Below are 21,211 nucleotides of genomic sequence, written 5' to 3'. Positions count from 1 at the left end.
CCAGAAAGCTGACAGGTTGGCCCAGCTCTTCTGCTAACTCAGTGGGTGACCGTGGCACATCTCTCCCTTCTCTGGGCCTCAGTTTCCCCCTCTGTGAAATAGGAGGAGAGAGATGGAGTAGATAACCACTAAGATCTCTTTCAGCTAAAAAAAAAAAAATGACCTAAACTCAAACTGTACTTTTTCAATAGTTTATTTCTACATTAGGAGTTAATTAATGGATAGGAAATAGGGTTATAACAACAGTGCACAATCTGATTACAGCGCCATCAATGAAGAGTCATGAAGAAACAGACAGTACCAAGGAAGAAGCAGCTAAGATGGAAAAGGAATATGGAACCTTGAAGGATTCCACAAAAGATGGTAACCCCAGAGGAAAAACAGATGAGCCAAAAGGTATGGAATTGACAGCTCTAGGTTGGCAATGAAATTGGGGAAGCAAAAATGTTCAACACACCTGGAAGGGTGATCCATAAGTCAAGTCCCACCAAATAAGAATAATTATTGAGCAATCGTTTCTTCTAATGTTCTTGAGTGTCCTGGGATTGCAAATTGGATTTATCTTTTTGATGGTCTTTTTTTTTTTTAATTTAAATTCTTTTTAGTTTAAAGTATTACATAACTCTCCTTTTCCCCTCATTGTCCTCTCCCCACCCACTCCTACCCCCCAGCACATGCCCTCATCCCCCTACTGTCTGTGTCCATTGGTTATGCTCATATGCATGCATACAAGTCCTTTGGTTGATCTTTTACACCCTGCCACTCCCCTGCCTTCCCTCTTAGGTTGGATGGTCTATTTAATGCTTCTATGTCTCTGGCTTTATTTTTGTTCATCAGTTTATGAGTGAGATCATGTGATATTTACCCGTATCTTTCTCTAACTGGCTTATTTCATTTAGCATAATGCTCTCTAGGTCCATCCATGCTGTTGCAAATGGTAAGAGATCCTTCTTTTTTACAGCAGTGTAGTATTCCATTGTGTAGATGTACCACTGTTTTTCAATCCACTCATCTGCTGATGGGCACTTAGGCTGTTTCCAAATCTTAGCGATTGTAAATTATGCTGCTATGAACATAGAGGTGCATATATCCTTTCTGATTGGTGTTTCTGATTTTTTGGGATATATTCCTAGAAGTGGGATTACTGGGTCAAATGGGAGTTCCATTTTTAACTTTTTGAGGAAACTCCATACTGTTCTCCACAGTGGCTGCACCAGTCTGCATTCCCACCAGCAGTGCAGGAGGGTTCCATTTTCTCCACATCCTCACCAGCACTTGTCGTTTGTTGATTTGTTGATGATAGCCATTCTGACAGGTGTGAGATGGTATCTCATTGTTGTTTTGATTTGCATCTTTCGGATGATTAGTGACTTTGAGCATGTTTTCATATGTCTCTGGGCCTTCTGTATGTCCTCTTTCGAAAAGTATCTATTTAGGTCCTTTGACCATTTTTTGATTGGATCGTTTATCTTCCTTTTGTTAAGTTGCATGAGTTCTCTATAAATTTTGGAGATTAAACCCTTATCTGAAATAGCATTGGCAAATATGTTCTCCCATGCAGTGGGCTTTCTTGTTGTTTTGTTGATGGTTTCTTTTGCTGTGCAGAAGCTTTTTATTTTGATGTAGTCCTGTTTGTTTATTTTCTCCTTAGTTTCCATTGCCCTAGGAGCTGAATCGGTAAAGATATTGCTACAACATATGTCTTATATTTTGCTGCCTATGGATTCTTCTAAGATTTTTATGGTTTCCCATCTTACGTTTCAGTCCTTTATCCATTTTGAGTTTATTTTTGTGTATGGTGTAAACTGGTGGTCTAGTTTCAGTTTTTTGCATGTATCTGTCCAATTTTCCCAACACCATTTATTGAAAAGACTGTCTTGACTCCATTGTATGCTCTTGCCTCCTTTGTAAAATATTAATTGAACATAATGGCTTGGGTTGATTTCTGGGTTCTCTGTTCTGTTTCATTGGTCTATATGTCTGTTCTTGTGCCAGTACCAGGCAGTTTTGAGAACAGTGGCTTTGTAATATAGCTTGATATCTGGTATTGTGATCCCTCCTACTTTGTTCTTTCTCAGGATTGCTGAGGCTATTTGGGGTCTTTTTTTATTCCATATAAATTTTTGGAGAGTTTGTTCTAGGTCTGTGAAATATGCTGTTGGTATCTTACTGGGGATTGCTTTGAATCTATAGGTTGCTTAGAGTAGTAGGACATTTTAATGATGTTGAGTCTACCAATCCATGAACATGGTATATTCTTCCATTTGTTTATGTCTTCCTCTATCTCCTTTTTCAACATCCTGTAGTTTTCCAAATACAGGTCTTTTACCTCCTTAGTCAAGTTTATTCCTAGGTATCTTATTTTTTTGTTGTTGCAATGGTAAATGAGATTGGTTTTTTTTTTTAGTTTTTCTTTCTGTGAGTTCATTATTCTATTTATTTAAAGCCTAATATGTAAATTGTCCCCTCGAGCGGTCATTCGACCACTCGCTATGTTGTGCGCTGACCACCAGGGGGTGACGTGGCACTGGCAGCAGGCGGCAGTGGGGGCACTGCCAGCCCTGATGAGCAGGACCGTGGTGGGATGATGGAGCAGGTGAGGGGGTGGCGCCAGGCCAAGGCAGGTGCAAATGGGGGCCCGATCACCCTGCCAATCACCCCACAAATAGCCACCAGCAGTGGTGGGCTGGGCCACCGCCTGGCTCCCAGGTGCTGAGGGAGCTGGGTAGGGGGGCCCAGTCCCAATAGATCGCCTGGCAGGCAGGATGGTGGAACAGGTGATGGGGTGGCACCAGGCCAAGGCAGGGTGCCAGGTGGGGCTGTGGGGCTGCAAGGCTGGGGGGCGAGCTGGGGCCCAATCTCTGCAGGCCAACCCAAGGACCCCACCCGTGCATGAATTTGTGCACCGGGCCTCTAGTTGGTATATAAAAAAGCCATAGATTTCTGGGTGTTAATTTTGTATCCTGCTACATTGAAGAATTCATTTATTAAGTCTAGTAGTTTTTTGATGGAGTCTTTAGGGTTTTCTATGTACAATATTATGTCATCTGCGAATAATGACAGTTTTACTTCTTTTCCAATTTGGATGCCTTTTATTTCTTCTTCTTGTCTGATCACTATGGCTAGCACTTCCAGTACTATGTCAAACAGGAGAGTGCAAGTGGGCATCCCTGTCTTGTTCCTGTTCTTAGGTGAAATGTTTTTCATTTTTGCCCATTGAGTATGATGTTGGCTGTAGGTTTGTCATATATGCTCTTTATCATATTGAGATATGCTCCCTCTATTCCCACTTTGCTGAGAGGTTTTTATCAAAAAATGGGTGTTGGATTTTGTCAAATGCTTTTTCTGCATCTGTTCATATGATCATGTGATTTTTGTCTTTCAGTTTGTTTATGTGATGTATCACGTTTATTGATTTGCAGATATTGTATCAGCCTTGCATCCCTGGAATAAATCCCACTTGATCATGGTGTATGATCTTTTTAATATACTGCTGATATGATTTGCAATTAAACCCCCAAAGGACATATTACAATATATACCTTTGTATTCACAGTTGCTTTATTTGCGCTTTTTTCAAAAGCTGTTTTGCGTCTCTTATTAAACCCACTGAGGAAACACTTGATAAAAGTATCCATATGGGTGGAGGTAGGGTTGACTGGGTTTTCTGAGACATTTATTCAGCAATAAATAAACATTAATTCTGATGGCCTGCCTGGCATTGTGTTCAGGAAGTAGTTACAGAAGGAATAACAGGGATGGGGAACATCCAGCCCTCAGGCCATATGAGGCCCAAGAGAGAAATCATTTGGTCCAGCCCTGTCAAGGCATTAGGGGTGAGTTAATTAAATGTTTGACCAAATATAGCAGGTTAATTTTAAGTTGATAATTTTGTATGGCCCCAGAATGATGTTATAAATATCCAAATAGCCCTTGGCAGAAAAAAGGTTCCCCACCCTGGAATATAAGAACCTATGTTTGACTCTGAGGACTCAAGCAATCTTTGAAATGACCTGAAAGTAGTTCTTAACCCATGTGTGGGCAAGTGTAACACAAGCCACATCCTTATTGATGAATCAGGAGTGTGTAGAACAGACTCCCTTCAGAGAGAAAATTGGAGGACATTACAGAGTAGAGCAAGGGATGAGGTAATGGCCCAGCTAAAACCATTTTAGGAATTAATTATAAGCCAGACACATTGGCAGGAATGCCTATAGGGAGTCTGTTTTTAGTCTTGCAATGTGAGATAAGACAGCAAATATTTATTAACTATATCAAGCATATGTTGGGTCATTGGGAAATAGGAATAATAATAATAATAGTTACTCTACATTTGTATCACTCTTCAACTTACTAAGCATGTTTACATGAATCTTATTTCAGGCAGACAATGTAAAATAATTCAATGATGAAATATGACACATTAACTTTTGAATATTGTTTAGTTAAATTATTTAAACTCTTGCTTTCTACAGGACTCACATAAAGAATACTATTTTAAAACTAGAGACCCGGTGCATGAAATTCATGCATGGGGGGGGGTGTCCCTCAGCCCAGCCTGCACCCTCTCCAATCTGGGACCCCTACTGGTAGGATCAGGCCTAAACGGGCAGTCGGACATCCCTCTCACAATCCAGGACCGCTGGGTCCCAACTGCTTGCCTGCCTGCCTTCCTGATTGCCCCGAACCGCTTCTGCCTGCCAGCCTGATCACCCCATAACCACTCCCCTGCCAGCCTGATTGATGCCTAACTGCTCCCCTGCCAGCCTGATTGCCCCTAACTGCCCTCCCCTGCAGGCCTGTGCCCCCCCACAACTGCCCTTACCTGCAGGCCCAGTCACCCCCAAATTCCCTCCTCTGCCGGCCTGGTCACCCCTAACTGCCCTCCCCTGCAGGCTTGATTGCCCCCAACTGCCCTCCCTTGCAGGCCTGATCACCCACAACTGCCCTCCCTTGCTGGCCATCTTGTGGCGGCCATCTTGTGTCCATATGGGGGCAGCCATCTTGTGTGTTGGAATGATGGTCAATTTGCATATTACTCTTTTATTAGATAGGATAGAGGCCTGGTGCACAGGTGGGAACCAGCTGGTTTGCCCTGAAGGGTGTCCCGGATCAGGGTGGGGGTTCCCTTGGGGCGTGGGGTGGCCTGGGCAAGGGGCCTGTGGTGGTTTGCAGGCCGACCACGCCCCCCCGTGACCCAAGCAGAGGCCCTGGTATCTGGGATTTATTTATCTTCTATAATTGAAACTTTGTAGCCTTGAGTGGAGCCAAGCCCCTGCTTGCTCTGTGGCCACAGCCATTTTTGTTGGGATTTATTTATCTTCTATAATTGAAACTTTGTAGCCTTGAGCAGAGGTCTGGGCTGCAGGAGCTTGACTTCCTCCATTGCCAGGGAAACCTAAGCCTCCTGCTCTCTCCGTGGCTGCAGCCATCTTGGTTGGGTTAATTTGCATACTCACTCCTGATTGGCTGGTGGGCGTGGCTTGTGGGTGTAGCAGAGTGATGGTCAATTTGCATATTACTCTTTTATTAGATAGGATATTGATTTCTAATTAGTGCAGGTACTTAAATGATTCAATAATTATTCCTAAATTTAAGGATGTGACAATGAAATAGAATTTATTCTAATTTTTCCATACCTATAAAGTTGCTTAATGTTTCAAGTAAATCACTCTCTGGAGACCAAAAAAAATGTAATTTGAAACTTTATTCCATGATCTAAGTATACTCTCTTTTGCCAGTTCGATGTTTACTCATTCACTTCTGCTTTATGAGTCACTGAATTTTTTTTTTAATCATTCAGGGGATGAGATAAACATTATAATACCCAGAAACTCATTCCAGTGTTATCATTTATCAAGTTTATGGCCAGATAATGAAATTGAGTTTAAAAAGTGATCTCTAATATACCTTTCATTTAAATATCCTATCATTTCCATATCTTTACAGAAGACAGAAAGAGAAGGTAACCTACTTAATTAATAAATTGATAAATTAACTAACTCATGTGGATGTTTTTGTTTTTTTTTAATATATTTTTTTATTGATACTTTACAGAGAGGAAGGGAGAGGGATAGAGAGCTAGAAACATCAATGAGAGAGAAACATCGATCAGCTGCCTCCTGCACACCTCCCACTGGGGATGTGCCCGCAACCAAGGTACATGCCCTTGACCGGAATCGAACCTGGGAGCCTTGAGTCCGCAGGCCGACGCTCTATCCACTGAGCCAAACCGGTTTCGGCCATGTGGATGTTTTTATTTTTAAAGCAACATAAGAGGAGAAAAGTCATGCCTTTATTCAAGCCCCAAGGCATTCTTCTAGAAATGTCCAGAAAATAGCGAGTCCTGTCTTCTCCCCTGTGAGTCAGCAAGAGCGCTCAGAGCTAAGCTCAAGCACAGAGACCTACCACCAACACAGGTTTTTCAAGGATAGAAAAGGAGAATTTCTTTCCATATTAAGAAATCATGAATCATCTTTTTAGGATTACCCCTTAATTTACAAATAAGTAAGCCAAGGCCCAGAAGATGAAGTGATTCACCCAAGATCTCATAGCCAAAGACTTGCAGAGATGGGCCTTGAACTCACGTCCCCTGATCTCATTCAGTGCTCATTCCAGTATTCCATGCTGCATATGTGGGGCATAGGAAATGTCATCATTGTGCAGAAATTCTTGAATTGAATGGCTTTGGGGCCCATGTTGACATCCATAATACCAGTACTAGTTGCTTTGCTTAATGCAGTTCAAAACTGTAATCATATCATCTTTCCTGTAAGAATTTTAAGCATCATCTCTTAAACTTAACTTTCATATACACTCTTAAAAGATCTAATATCTTTAGTACATCCAGTCTTCAATAGGTTAACTCTATTGATTTCTACAATTTTCTGAGTGGGTGCAGATCAGGATAGCATAGCAGGATCGGGACAAATTCATGTATAAAAAAGGATATTTCTCTTGCAGTGCTGAAAACCAGAACAGCCAGAAAAGCGGGGTTGCCTCTTGACTCTGGCCCTCTTCCCATCTGCTCCAGCATATGTTTTCAAGCTTGTGCCATATTACCTCAGCCATGAGCTATTTTTTTCCACAGGAAGCTGAAATCAATTTGGGGGGAAAAAACACAGTTCAACTTTCCAAAGTGGACTCTCATGGGTTTTCAGTGCACACTCTGTAAATAAAAGATTTGCTTACAGCTCTCGGAAGAGAAAATGTAACTAGGAACCAGCTGCTTCTCTCCCGTCATTACCGTGCTCCTGTGAAAGTGTGCAGGTCCGTCCAGTCCCGGTGGCCGTGGTTCCCAAACTTTACCCCACATTGGAATCACCTAAGGATTGTTAGTAAAAGGAAAAACAAAAAGCATGATGCTTGGTCCCTACCCCCAGATGTTCTGACTTAATTGGGATAGGGAAGGAAGAACCTGGACATCAGGATTTTTGAAAGTTCACCCAAGTGATTTTAATGTGCAGCTAAGTCTGAGAACCACGCCTTATTGGCCTAAAAGGTGAATTTTACCAAACTCCACTCAGTTCATTCCAGAGGCTTATTCCAGTTCAAGACTAGGCTCTGATGCTTACTCAGCTGTGTCTCCACAGGCATGTCACCTAACTGCTCTGAGCCTTAGTTCCCTCATGTGTAAAATGGGAATAATAATGTTTATTTCGTAGACCTCTGTGAAGATTAAATGACATATGGATATAGTTTGTTTAGCACATTCGTAGGTATTTAAAAATGTTTCTGATATAACCATCATTTAAATTAAGAATTCATTAAATTTCAAGTCTTTCAAATAAAGTTTATTTTTTTGTAAAAAAGAAAAGACTATAAATACCATTTATATTTTTTAATTGTATTTAGTTTTGATTCCATGCTCACCAAGCAATTTTCTGACTATAATTTAGCTACTATATGAAGAGCTTTTATCCACTCACCATTCCACTAATATTTATTGAGAGTCAGGCTTTACTCAAGGCATGGGAGTACATCAGCAAACAAGAACTATTTCTAAGGGAGGAAGACAAACAATAAACTTAAATAAATTATATGATATGGTAGAAAGTGATGTGCTATGGATAAAAATAAAGCAGCAAAGGGAGGGTGATGGGGGGTTCTATTAAATTAGAGAAACTTCCTAATTATATTTGTTCTAATCCACAAGAGAGTCGTTTTTTTAATGGGTTGCAGTCTAGTTTTCTTTAAGCTGCAGTAAACTCGCTCTCTGGTAAGGTCAATATAGTGAATAAAATTACTTTTCATGCATTTCATAAACTCAACATCATTTTTATATAGGTAATTGGTTCCTGAGCAAAAAGCAACCTAAAAAGTTAATGTTGAATACCCTATTTCAAATAGTCCATGTTCAAAATGCCTTTTCTAACTGAATTCATTTGAAATAGAGAACAGTGTTTTTATGTTACCAAATCCAGCTGACCTTCTCAGGCAACCAGCACTAGACAGTGAAAGTCTCTATATTCATTATGCTGTAATTGAATAATATCAGCAAGGGGGACGTGAGTCTTTCACATGCTCTAACGTTCATGAGAACAAGGCACTGAAATCAAGGCTCTCCCTACACAGGCATCTGAAGCAAATAGGGGCTAAAAATTGCAGATCTCTTCTCGTATCCACTTTTTGAACAAGAGTTTCTCTGTGTTTCTTTGGGGACCAGATAACATGGAGCCCCAGTGGTGAGGCAGGAGTGGGCTTATGAGACAAGGAAAAAAGAATCTCAGGAAGTCACCCTGGCTGGTTTGGCTCAGTGGATAGAGCGTCTGCCTGCGGACTGAAGGGTCCCAGGTTCGATTCTGGTCGGGGTCATGTACCTTGGTTGCGGTCACGTCCCCAGTATAGGGTGTGCAGGAGGCAGCTGATTGATGTTTCTCTCTCATCAATGTTTCTAACTCTCTATCCCTTTCCCTTCCTCTCTGTAAAAAACCAATAAAGTATATTAAAAAAAGAAAATAATCTCAGGAAGTCATATAGGTAAATGCAATAGTGGAAATTGGAATATTGTTAAATCTTTTTCTTTCTTTTTGTTAATCACGTTGTAGTTTTTTAATTTCCACAGCCTAGAACTCAGAGGTTAGATATATATTAGGTCCTTATAGATGCCCCACAGGGCATCTGCACTTTTCTTTTTTAATTCTTTAATATTTTTCAATTACAGTTGACATTCAATATTATTTTGTATTAGTTTCAGATGACGTTAGACAACCATATACTTTACAAAGTGTTCCCCCTGATATTTTCCAGTACCCACCTGGCACCATAGATAGTTACTGAAATATTATTGACTATATTCCCCTACTGTACTTTACATCCCCATGCATAGTTTGTAACTCCCAATCTGTACTTCTCAATCTCCTTCCCCTTTTTCACCCAGCCTCCCAAACCCCTCCCCTCTGTCAACCATTAGTCTGTTCTCTGTATCTATGAGTCTATACTGTTTGGAACATTGTCAGATTTTTTTAATTGAACTTATTGGGGTGACATTGGTTAATAAAATTATATTAGGTTTCAAGTGTCCAATTCTACAATACATCATCTGCATATTGTATTGTGCATCCATCTCTCCAAGTCAAGTTTCCTTCAATCACCATTTACCCTCCTGTTTTACCTCCCCCATCTCTCTTTCCCTCTAGTAATTACCATACTGTTGTCAGTTATGAATTGTTTGGGTTTCTTTTGTTCTGTTTTGTTTTATTTTTGCTTAATCCCTTTACCTTTTTCACTCAGCCCTCCAGCCTCCCTCTCTGTATCTCTGAGTCTATTTCTATTTTGTTTGTTAGTTTATTTTGTTCATTAGATTCCACATATAAGTGTAAATCATATGGTACCTGTCTCTCTCTGACTGGCTTATTTCCCTTAGCATAGTGCTCTCCAGGTCTATCCAAGCTGTTGCAAAAGATAATATTTCCTTCTTTTTTTTACAGTGAGTAGTATTCCATTGTGTACATGTACCACCCCAGAGCCACACAATTTAGTCTGTCCCAGATTCTTCCCATTCCTAGGCAGTGGTGAGCCACCAGGAGTTGTGAAGGTGGGGCTTCCAGGAGCCCGGAGAATGGGATATCTGATCTCCCATGAGAGGAAGGCACCAATCAGGTTCACAGGAAAGTGGGGGGAATGACCCCTACCCTGAAGCCACATAACTCAGTCACTGTCACCCAGAGTCTACCCTGAACTGGCTCCTCAGCAGGGTGTGAGCTCTGCAGGGTGCAAAGACAGGGAGTCCAGGGGTGGGGCTATTGCATCCCCCCAGGCTGATGCCATGTGGAAGGGAGTGGGGCATCTGGGGTGTGGGACAGTGACTCAGCACAGGATCTTGGTGGCTGTCCCTTCAGCTCTCTCCCCAGAGTCACAAGACCCAGTCTCTCCTCACACGACTCTAGTCTGCTCTGCCCTCCATCTGCCAGAGCCTAGGGAGAGTGGCTGTGAACAAGACTTTATGTGCTGGTTCCTCACGAGGGTGCCTGGGTTTCTCTTGTCCCTCCCTGGCAGATGGAATCCCTGCTGATTTTCATAGTCAGATGTTAGGTGGGCACCTCTTCCTGGCATTGTTGCTCTGGGCAGTGAGCCCACCTTGGGGTTGAGACCCCACATTTCTCAAGGGGAACCTTTGCAGCTCAGATATCCCTCCAAGATCTCAGATACTGTCCCGTGCGAGTAAGACCAGCCACCAGTCCTTTTCAAGTCTCTGGCCTTTCTACCAGTCTTGATGTGGCCTCTTCTGTAAATCCTTAGTTATAAGACTTCTGTTTAGCTAGTCTTCAGATGGCTATTCAGGTTGATTGCTCTATATTTTAATTGTAATTCCTGTTTGGGCCTGGGAGGAGTAAGTATCCACCTACTCCGCCACCATCTTGGATCCTCAGAACATTGTCAAATCTTAAGGCAGTGTTATTGTTCATGGTCTGCAGACAGATGTAGCCATGTTCAAACCTGGATCAATTACTTACTAGCCATGTGATCTTCGGCATATCACTTTTATCTGTCTATGCCTTCGTTTCTTTGCCTATAAAATGGGGATGAGAAAGGAGTGCCTCAAAGGGTTGTTGTGAAGAATAAAAGAGATAATGCATTTTGGTGCACAATGCACAGCCCCTGGCACATAAAAAGCACTCGGTACAGGTAGTTCAAAAAGTCTGGGCAGTAGACTAGAGGTAATAGGGCTCAAAGGAGGCTCAGAGTAGGTGGTCACCACACTAAGCCTTGGCTTTCCATTACTTTTGCAGAGGACCTGCACTTTGAAAGCCTTTTTTCTTAGGCCATCCGGAACTGTCCAGACCCCCCTGTCTTTTAGTACAGACACTCTGAGCATTAGGGACCTCACTTGCTTAAGGGGATGATTGCTTTGAGACAAAACAAGGATACATCGGTGTTCGTGTCTGAATACAGGTGCAATCTTTCAAAATTGTACAGGTAACAGAAACTTGGCAAGATCAGAACCCAAATTCCAGCTCTGTTATTTCCTGTGTGTCCTTGGCCAAGTCACTCAGCCTCTCTGTGCCTTAGTTTCCTCATCTCTAAGTTGATGATACCGATTTGTAAGCAACAAGTCAAATGCAACGCCATCGAACAGCAGGTGATGTGTGGTATTCTCCCACCACAGTTGAGGCCCATCAGAAAATGGTTTACATCCAGGGGAGTTTTACTAGAATAAATTATAAGGTTCACCATCCAAACCTTGAAATGAGGTTTGGACTGCCCTCTTTATCTGAATGAGGTTTAGACTGCCCTCTTTATCTGAGTTTCTACATACTCCCTATCAGAATTGAGCTGAAGACTTGCGTAACAGCTTACACAAGCCACACATCTGGGCTTACTTAACATCACTTAGTGATGGATTCTTTTAAATATCTGCCACTCTGACTCAGGTCTTTTTTTTTTTTTTTTTTTTTTTTTTTTTTTTTTTAAATATATTTTATTGATATTTTACAGAGAGGAAGGGAGAGGGATAGAGAGCTAGAAACATCGATGAGAGAGAAACATCGATCAGCTGCCTCCTGCACACCTCCCACTGGGGATGTGCCCGCAACCAAGGCACATGCCCTCGACCGGAATCGAACCCGGGACCCCTCAGTCCGCAGGCCGACGCTCCATCCACTGAGCCAAACCGGTTTCGGCTGACTCAGGTCTTGACCTGACAAGGCCTCTAGGTTTAGAAGAACCATCTGTAACCATAAACAACTCAATCTAAGAATTATAGGGACCCACCTATCCAGCGAATTGAATCAAAACTCTGCCAGAACATCAAACTATAGTTATTTGTGTAGGGAGAGAATGGCTTCTTGACACTTACCAGCTTGGTCCTGCCTCCTAGAATCTTATCCCTATCCACTCTCCTTGACATCCCTCCCCCACAACACACACACACACACACACACACACAGGGATGCACACTACCTCATTAGGCATACCACCGCACAAGTGCTCGATAATTCCAATATTTTGTCTATGGTTTTACACATAATCTGGTCTTTAAAAAGAGATGCAATGGTATTGTGTGAGTGTTTGATATGATTCTCTTGCCTTTTCAGGGAAAACAGAAGCCTATTTGGAAGCCATCAGAAAAAATATTGAATGGCTAAAGAAACACAACACAAAAGGAAATAAAGAAGGTAAGACTTTTAGTGTGGTTATAAACTGCAAACTTCACCCATTTGCCAGGGGCTGTTGTTAAATAAACATTCCTACAATCAAATTAGGCTGACGTTTCCTTTCAGAGCCCAGAGAGATTCTAGCACTTCTCGGATGCAGAGGGAACCTCCATTTCTCTTATTTTTCAAACCAGCCTTTCAAACAAAGGCATTTTTTCCCTTTATTTTATGATGAAAAAAACAAAACAAAAAAAAGTCAAACAGTCCTAACCAGTGTGGGTCATTGGATAGATCATCGGCCTGTGGACTCAAGGGTCCCAGGTTCAATTCTGGTCAAGGGCATGTACCTTGGTTGCGGGCACATACCCAGTAGGGAGTGTGCAGGAGGCAGCTGATCGATGTTTCTCTTTCATCGATGTTTCTAACTCTCTATCCCTCTCCCTTCCTCTCTGTAAAAAATCAATTAAAAAAAAAAGTCAAACAAAATTAGAGAGAATAATATAATGAATCTGCATGTGTCCATCACCCACTTGGCCAATCTTGTTTTGTCTACTCCCCCTCCTTTCTTGGATAATTTTAAACAGAGGCGTTTTCTGAACACATGTTAGGTGCACTCAGCAGTCACGAAAGCAGCCACTCACTCACTTAAAACACGGCACTAACTGGGCTCTGTTCTGAGTGCCAGAAAAGTGAAGCACAGTAAATGCAGCACCCCCGCCCCCAAGTTGCTCACAGCATCAGTAAAGTACAGATGGCCCTGTGGGTGCCATCACAGACAGGCATGGTGGTGCAAAGGAGGGCGAGAAAGGGGCACAGAGACAGAGACCACTGGGAAGAAGGGCTGTGAAAAAGGCTTCACTGGAGCCCTAGCTGGTTTGGCTCAGTGGATTGAATGTCAGCCCGTGGACTGAAGGATCCTGGGTTCGATTCCGGTCAAGGGCACATGCCCAGGTTGCAGGCTCAGTCCCCAGTAGGGGGTGTGCAGGAGGCAGCTGATCAATGATTCTCTCTCATCACTGATGTTTCTATCTCTCTCTCTCCCTTTCCCTTACTCTCTGTAATCAATAAAAATATATTTTTTTAATAAAGAAAAAGGCTTCACTGGAAAGGTAAGTGAGGAGAGATGGAGACAGAGGGAACACTGGGTGCCAAGACATAAAGGGACAAAAGAGAGTGATGCATTCTGGGAACTGGAGCTATTCAGTTTTCCAGGAACACTGGGTGTCTATGGGGCAGACTAGCAGACAGGGCTGGGAACGTGGGCAGGTCAGGAACATGCTTGGCCACCTGGCAAAGGAGGCTTGTTGAGCCAGGGGAACCTAAGTTAGGGCTTACTCAAGCCCTGAGAACTGTTAAGAACTGAGAAATCTATCTGGCATGTAGTGTGGTTACAGGTTGAAAAAATAATATCCCAGAAAACTGGAGAGAGAGATAGAAGGCAAGGATCAAGAGCAGAAATGATGGGGCTTAAACCAGGGCAGGGCAGAGGGAATAAAGAAGGGAGAAACCTGAGAGCTATGTCAAGAGAGGAGTCCCGTAAGATTCCCAGGTGTCAGACAGAGCAGTTGCAAAGTGATGCTTTTAAAATGAGACGAGCGGTTCGTCTCGAACCTTATAGTACATTCAAAACACATGCAGGGCCTCTACATATGCTGATGCCCAGGGAGCACCAGTAAATAAAAAACCTGAGGGGCAGGACCCAGGCATCAATATTTTTTAATGCCCCCCTCCCCCGCCCCATCTTTCCACCGTGCAGCCAAGCTGGAGAACTGCTGAGATAGAGCACAGCAGGAGGAAGACATGTTTTCAGCCCCTTGTTAGCCCGTGGTATTGTAAGTTGAGCAAGATGGAAACAATTATCAGGTTTTCACACATTTTCATTTTATTTGGCTCAACATAATGCGAATTTCCAGACTGTCAGTTTCATTAAAATTCACATGAACTGTAATTCATCAAATCTCTCATTGATTTGGGAAATGCACCATTGTGTAATGCACCACTAAGGAAGAAAAAAGTGTAGCATGCTATCTGTAACTGCGAAGACTTGAAAATAAAAATGTTTCTCTTAGAATCAGTGTAATACCGGAGGGGCCAAAGTGCATTCCGAAACAAATGTAAATTACATGGTCCAACAATTTGGACTATTTATGTGATTTCTTTCACTGATGAACATATGAATCAAACTCCTGGTCATGCCCAGCAACATCCTGCAATTCAATCTTTCACTTCAAGAAACAGCCAACCTAGTAAAGCATGGAACTCTGGTGCTTGCATATGGAAGGCTGTGCCAGCAAACTCAGAACGACAGGGTGGAGTTTGACGTTCCCTTCTGCCTGCAGGAGGGGAGGTGACATGCAATACACCCTCCTGCAGGCAGAAGCAGGGAGCTTTTTCTCCACTGCTTCAGGTATGCTCAGCTCGGCTTGGGTCATCTCTCAGAGCCTGCGGGGATCTGGTCCTGGGCCATGTAAGGGCTGCAGCTGTGTGAGAGGGAGTCTTGCTACACTATTAGCTCTGACTTCCTTAACTTCTGCTCGTGCCCTTTGTTTGGCAGGGGCCAGAGGGCCTGAATCTCCTTCCCAAGTCCAGGAGAGAAAGGCCCATGTGATGACCGTGGGGATGATGATAAAAGCAAATGCAGCCTTTGTTTAAAAAGTGTGCTTTGTAAATCACAGCACTCTCTTTTGTGCATAACAACCTTACATCCTCTTTTAAGATGAGCCAGGTGGGCACTGACTGTGTACTCTTGCGACCAGCTGCCGGCCTTTCCTCCGCACCAGACTGGCTTTCCCGGCACAGGGTGATAGCTACGTCATAAAGATACAGTTCTTCCACGTCAACACCGGCACAATAGTTTCCCGTTTGCCCATTCAGATCACCTGGACCTCTTCACATCTGTCCTTGGGAGCCTGCCTTTTGTCTCACTAAAGATGTTGATCCTGCAGCCGAGTCTGAAGAGTATTAATGGGAACCAGTGAGTGGGCTAGGAATCAGCCAGTGAGGCGAGGTGCACACAAAATGTACGTTCAGCTTGGTTCTCTAGTCCAGTGCCTGAGAGAAAAGGAAAGTCAAACAACAACAACAAAAAAACCCAAGCACATACTGAACGTTTGTTCTGCACCAATTAGATACTTCACCTTCACGATTAAAGACCGCAGAGTGGTCAAAGCCGTGACTACAGACTGACCTGGTTCAGAACCTGACTCTTCCAGGACTGGAGCAGGTGACTTACCTCCTCTGTCCTGTTTCTCCGCCTCTGAAATGGAAATACTAATGCTGACCTCATGGAGTTTCGTGAGGAGCTGATCAGATGACAGCTGTGAAGAGCTCAATGCCCAGAGTTCTCTCTCTAACCCTCAAGGCTGTGCCCTAGTGGGGAGCAAATGCCCTCCTTGGTGGAAACAAGCTCTCTCTAAGCCTCTGCTCATCTTGATATGATAAACACCTGGTGCTTGTAGAGAGTCTTTCAGGCTTAGTTTTTGTTTTGGGGGGTTTTCTGTGTGGTTTTTTAGGAGGGGATTTTTTTTTTCATGCAGGGTCTTAAAGATGCCCAAAGGACCCAAGCTAGCTAAAGGGGCTGTGAGTTTTATACCCCATGCTCTCCTTTCTCTTCTCTTTACAAATTGAAAGAAGGCAGGGCTCTGGTCCAGAGGCTGCCAGCTGCCATGATGAATGGCACTGTCCTCAAGGAACTCAGCCTCAAGCAACTCACAATCTGGAGGGTCTCCCAAATACTGTATGGCATGGAAGACCGCCATGCCCAATCATGAGGGATATGTGTCATAAATGTTGGCGCTTCCATAGGATGTATTGCATTTAACCATTAACAATGGTGTTTCTGAAGAATATTAATGCTCCTGTATAAAGTTAAGTGAGAGGAGCTAGTTATAAGTTTGTATATATACTGTGATCTCAATTCTGGGTTGAGATAGATATATTTGAAAAGCTAAAAGGAAATAAAACAAAATACCAACTGTGGTTAGCTATGATTGATAGAATTCAGGTCATTTCAATTTTATTTTCATGATTTTATTTTTTTTTTTCTTTAAATAAGCATATAATATTTAAAGAATCAAGGGAAGACGTGGTTTTCTTTTTAAGCTTTCAGAAAGGTGCCACAGGCAGCCTCCTTGCTTGGGGATCTCTGTTTTTGGTGGGTGGATTGATGGTGTATATAGGTTTTTGTTTGTTTAAGTAGCACAGAGAAACCATAAAGAGGTTATGGTTTGGCTTTTTGCTCCATGCATACAATTCAAACAGTGTGAAAATCAAGGTAATTCTTAATTTGAATAAACATGGGAAAGTGGGTTGTTACCTCAACAGGGACTAACCAGTGTAACAAGTTCAAAAAGTCAAAACAGCTGGTTCTGATTGTAACCTTTACTACCTGTATGATCTTGAACTCAAGCTTGAGGATCTTCTTACCCCAAGTGTGAGTCCTAAACTAGCAGAATCAGCATATCCCGGCGGCTTGTTCAAAATGCAGAATCTGCTCCCGGACAGGAAGAGCTGAAAGTGATCACTTCATAAATTACATAAAGGAGGTCATCACCACCGAATCAGCATTTCAAGAAACATTAAAGGGACTTGCTTAAGAAGAAGAAGAAGAAAAAAGATAAAAATGTGAATAATAAAATGTTCATAACTACACACTTATCATTAATTACTTAAAATGTAAATGGATTAAATGCTCCAATCAAAAGACATAGGGTGGCTGAATGGAGAAGAAAAAAAGACCCTTACATATGCTGCCTACAAGTGACTCTCTTCAGATTGAAAGACACAGAGACTGAAAGTAAAGGGATGGAAAAAGATATTTCATGCAAATAGAAATGAAAAAAACAAGGCTGGGGTAGCAATACTTATCTCACACTATCCGACAAAATAGATTTTAAAACAAAGGCTATATTAAGAGACAAAGAAGGACATTTCACATACAATAGCCAAAAAATGAAAACAACCTAAGTGTCCATCAATAGACAATTGGATAAAGAAAATGTGGTACATATATATACATATATACAATGAAATATTACTCAGCCTAAAAAAAATAATGAAATCTTACCATTTGCACCAATATGGATGGACCTAGAGGTTATTATGTTAAGTGAAGTAGGTCAGACAGTGAAAGACAAATACCATATTATTTCACCAAAACAAACAAACAAACAAAAAGAACAAAATAAATAAACTTGTAGATACACAGAACAAATGGATGGTTGCCAGATGGAAGGGTGTTAGGTGGCTGGATGAAAAAGGTGAGGGGATTAAAAAGTACGAATTGGCAGTTTCAAAATAGTCACGGGGATGTACAGCTTAGGGGATATAGTCAATAACACTGTAATAACTATATATGGTGCCAAGTGGGTACTATACTAGACTTATCAGGAGTGATCACTTCATAAGTTATATTAATGCCTAACCACTATGCTGTACATCTGAAACTAATTCAATATTGAATGTCAACTGTAATTGAAAATTTTTTTAAATTAAATTAAAAAAAAACCACAAAAAACAGATTCTGGGGCCCCACCTTGGAGCTACTGAATACAAATCTGCAACTTCCCAGGAGCCCCAGGTGATTGGTACAAACAGTCAAGGTGTGAAGCCCTGGTCTCCAAGCCCGGGCCCTCCATGGTCAGATGAGGGTGGTACTCCCGACCTGAACACCTAGTAGGTGTGATGCTGGAGAGCAGATGAGCTAATATTACACACATACACATGGTTTTAAACTGCAAAACTCTGCACAAATGCCAAGACCTAAAATGCCTTCTGATGTGAAAGACAGGGATGGTTGTGGTGGTGGTATACAAAACGCTTCTTGGTTAATGGTGATCACTGTAATGGGATTGCTCTTTCCTGATCTTTCTCATGATGCTCTCATGATGTTTTCCAGATTATGACCTTTCGAAGATGAAGGACTTCATCAACCAACAAACGGAAGCTTATGTGGAGAAAGGCATCCTTGATAAAGAAGAAGCCGATGCCATCAAGCGTATTTACAGCAGCCTGTAAAAATGGCAAAATGGTCCAGGAGTCTTTCCACTGTTTCAGAAGACATAATATAGCTTAAAACTCTCCTAATTCTGTGATTAAAGTTATTTTGACCCAAGGAGTGTTAGGAAGTGCTGGATTTATAGTAGATAACCTTTTAGAAGTGGTTAAGACATAGCTTTCTTGCCATAAAAACTATCTGAAAAGTAACGTTGAAAGCTGAGATTTTGTACATAGAATCCTTACTTCCTTGTAGATTTACATTTTATAATCAGAGATGGGCTGCTTTGGAAAAGCCTGTAAAGGACTGACCTTAGAACTGAATTTTTTCCTACAGTGTCACACATATAAGCACCCCCTGAAGAAGTGGGGGTTCTGTTTTCAAGGCATGCTGGTTACCAAAGCACCTCATAGCATATCTGTTTCAAGATGTCCTTTTCACTACCAGTTCCCTTTTGGTTGAAATAAATTCACGTTTCCTCAAAGCCTCTATAGCGTGAAGGAAGCTACCTGCTTTTTTTCTTTTATTTTTTTGAATAGGTAACTTTCTCTTATTTTAAATATATTTTTATTGATTTGAAAGAGGGAGGAAGGAAAAGGGAGAGATAGAAACATCAACATCGATGGATCGATCAGCTGCCTCCTGCATGCCCTCTACTGGGGATCAAGCCCAAAACCCAGGCATGTGCCCTGACCAGGAATCGAACTGGCGACCTCCTGGTGCATGGGTCAACACTCAACTTCCGAGCTACACTAGCCATGCTGCCTTTTTTATTTTCTTACGCTCTTCCTGCTAGTTCTGTATCAGGCTGAATAGCACGAAAAGGAACCTGAAAAACAGGCATAGGATTTTCTGGATTTGTTGACAATTTCCCCCCACTCTTAATATTTTCTATTAGTGAGTTTTAAGACATTGATTTTGTTTATTATGAGGGATAACTATAGCTCTAGCTGGCTTGGCTCAGTGGATAGAGCATTGGCCTGCTGACTGAAGGGTCCCAGGTTCGATTCCAGTCAAGGGTACATGCCCGGGTTGCGGGCTCAGTCCTTAGAGGGGGCATGCAGGAGGCAGCCAATTAATGATTCTCTCTCATCATTGATGTTTCTATCCCATTCCCTTCCTCTCTGCAATCAATAAAAAAAAATTGTTTTTAAAAAGATAACTATGTACTCTCAAGGCAGAAAATGAGGTCATAAACACTACATAAAGTGAGGTAAAAATGTATGCCAGCTCTGAGTTTTCTAAACTGGATTTGATCGAAGCCATGATTTCTCAGAAGAGACCAAGAGGGCCAGACGGTGGGGTAGAAACAGAGATAAAAATCATTCCCTTCCTTCCCTGTGAACCAAAGCTGGTTAGCTGAGGTTCCCTGGAGGAAAACGATTTCAAACCTCTGGTCCCTGCAAATCCTCTTTCTCAGCCACCACCACAACTCGCCCAGGGTCCTCCTGAAATTTTAGTAGGCAATGTTCCCAAACCAAAGAATGCTTTGAAAATGGGTTATGCGGTATAAATTACATATTTTTCTGTATATTTCAGTTGAAAATCATAAAAATCACATAATGCTTTGTGTATTAGCTGTCACTACTTTAAAAGGCTGTCAGATACTGGTCTTAAATGTCCCTACTTGGCATCTACTTTTTGGTGAGGACTGGGAACTCACAGGGAAAATAGAAGAGGCTGTTTTCAGGGTAGGAGACCCCTGCTGCTCCTCCCATCCTCTCTAGAGTTGCAAAAATAAACAAAAACCAAAGCCTGGCATGCCATAAAACCTAAACTCTTTACTTTATCTATTATAGAGAAGCCAATACTCATTGGTAAGTGGTGAGAGGAAACCAAAAACACCTTTGCCCAAACTACACTTGCCAAAGCATGATGAATCAGACTTGTCTTAATGTAATCCTTGATAACGTGACTGACTCTACTTCACCCATGTCCTGTAATCCAAATGGGCTGCTTCTACATCAGAGAGAAAAACTTGCTGTGATGAAAGCTTTTCTATAATTTACCTAAATATCTGCAGTATTTTTAAAAATAAGAAATTCTTGAGTTTATTGTAACTTTCTGGGCCCACAGACATTCATTAGCTCCTATTGATACCCAAGACAAAAGGGAGATCATCAGTCCTGTTTTATATGTAAGAAAACTGGTTTGCAAAACATAAACATGGGCACAAGATATGCTCAAACTCATGGCCAAGATGTGGTAAAGCTGAACCTAGAACCCAGGTTTCTTATCTCAGTCCATTCTTCCACAGTGATTCCACGTGCAGGCAAGGACTAATCAACGCCAGTCCAGGCCAGTTTTACTGCAGACACAATTAATTCAAAGTTTTTAATAACTTGGAAAAGGAGAGAGATGTTTTGGCTAGAAATTGCTAAGAGAGACCCTTAGACAAAAATAAAATATTCAGAAGTTTTTGAGATTGTGGTCTTAATTTCAATTTTTAGCTTATGTTATATCCTTTGGGTAATGGTTTTGGATTTATGTATTTTGGGTTACTCTCATATTTCAGACCATTTTATGTTAAACAGCATAACTTTATATTTTTTAAGTTCCTGGGCCTACATAGAGGCCAGAGCTTTGTCTTATATCCACAGCTGTTTTCCTTCATTTATTT

At 41.8% G+C, this 21,211-nt stretch overlaps 1 protein-coding gene across 1 annotated transcript in view; it reads left to right on the top strand.

The window, feature by feature from the left end:
* SCG3 (secretogranin III) overlaps positions 1-21,009 on the top strand; it is a 46,055-nt gene extending 25,046 nt beyond the window's left edge. The window contains exons 10-12 of the mRNA XM_080654646.1: positions 265-396; positions 12,537-12,617; positions 18,493-21,009. Coding sequence (XP_080510772.1) covers positions 265-396; positions 12,537-12,617; positions 18,493-18,611 — 332 coding nt within the window. The 3' untranslated portion in view covers positions 18,612-21,009. The remainder of the gene's footprint in view (positions 1-264; positions 397-12,536; positions 12,618-18,492) is intronic.
* Positions 21,010-21,211: the final 202 nt, after the last annotated feature.

Source organism: Plecotus auritus, assembly GCF_963455305.1.
Source record: "Plecotus auritus genome assembly, chromosome: 1".
In the NCBI taxonomy this organism is placed as follows: Eukaryota; Metazoa; Chordata; class Mammalia; order Chiroptera; family Vespertilionidae; genus Plecotus; species Plecotus auritus.
Note: the sequence above shows the minus strand (reverse complement) of the source record. Positions and strands in the feature narration are given on the sequence as shown.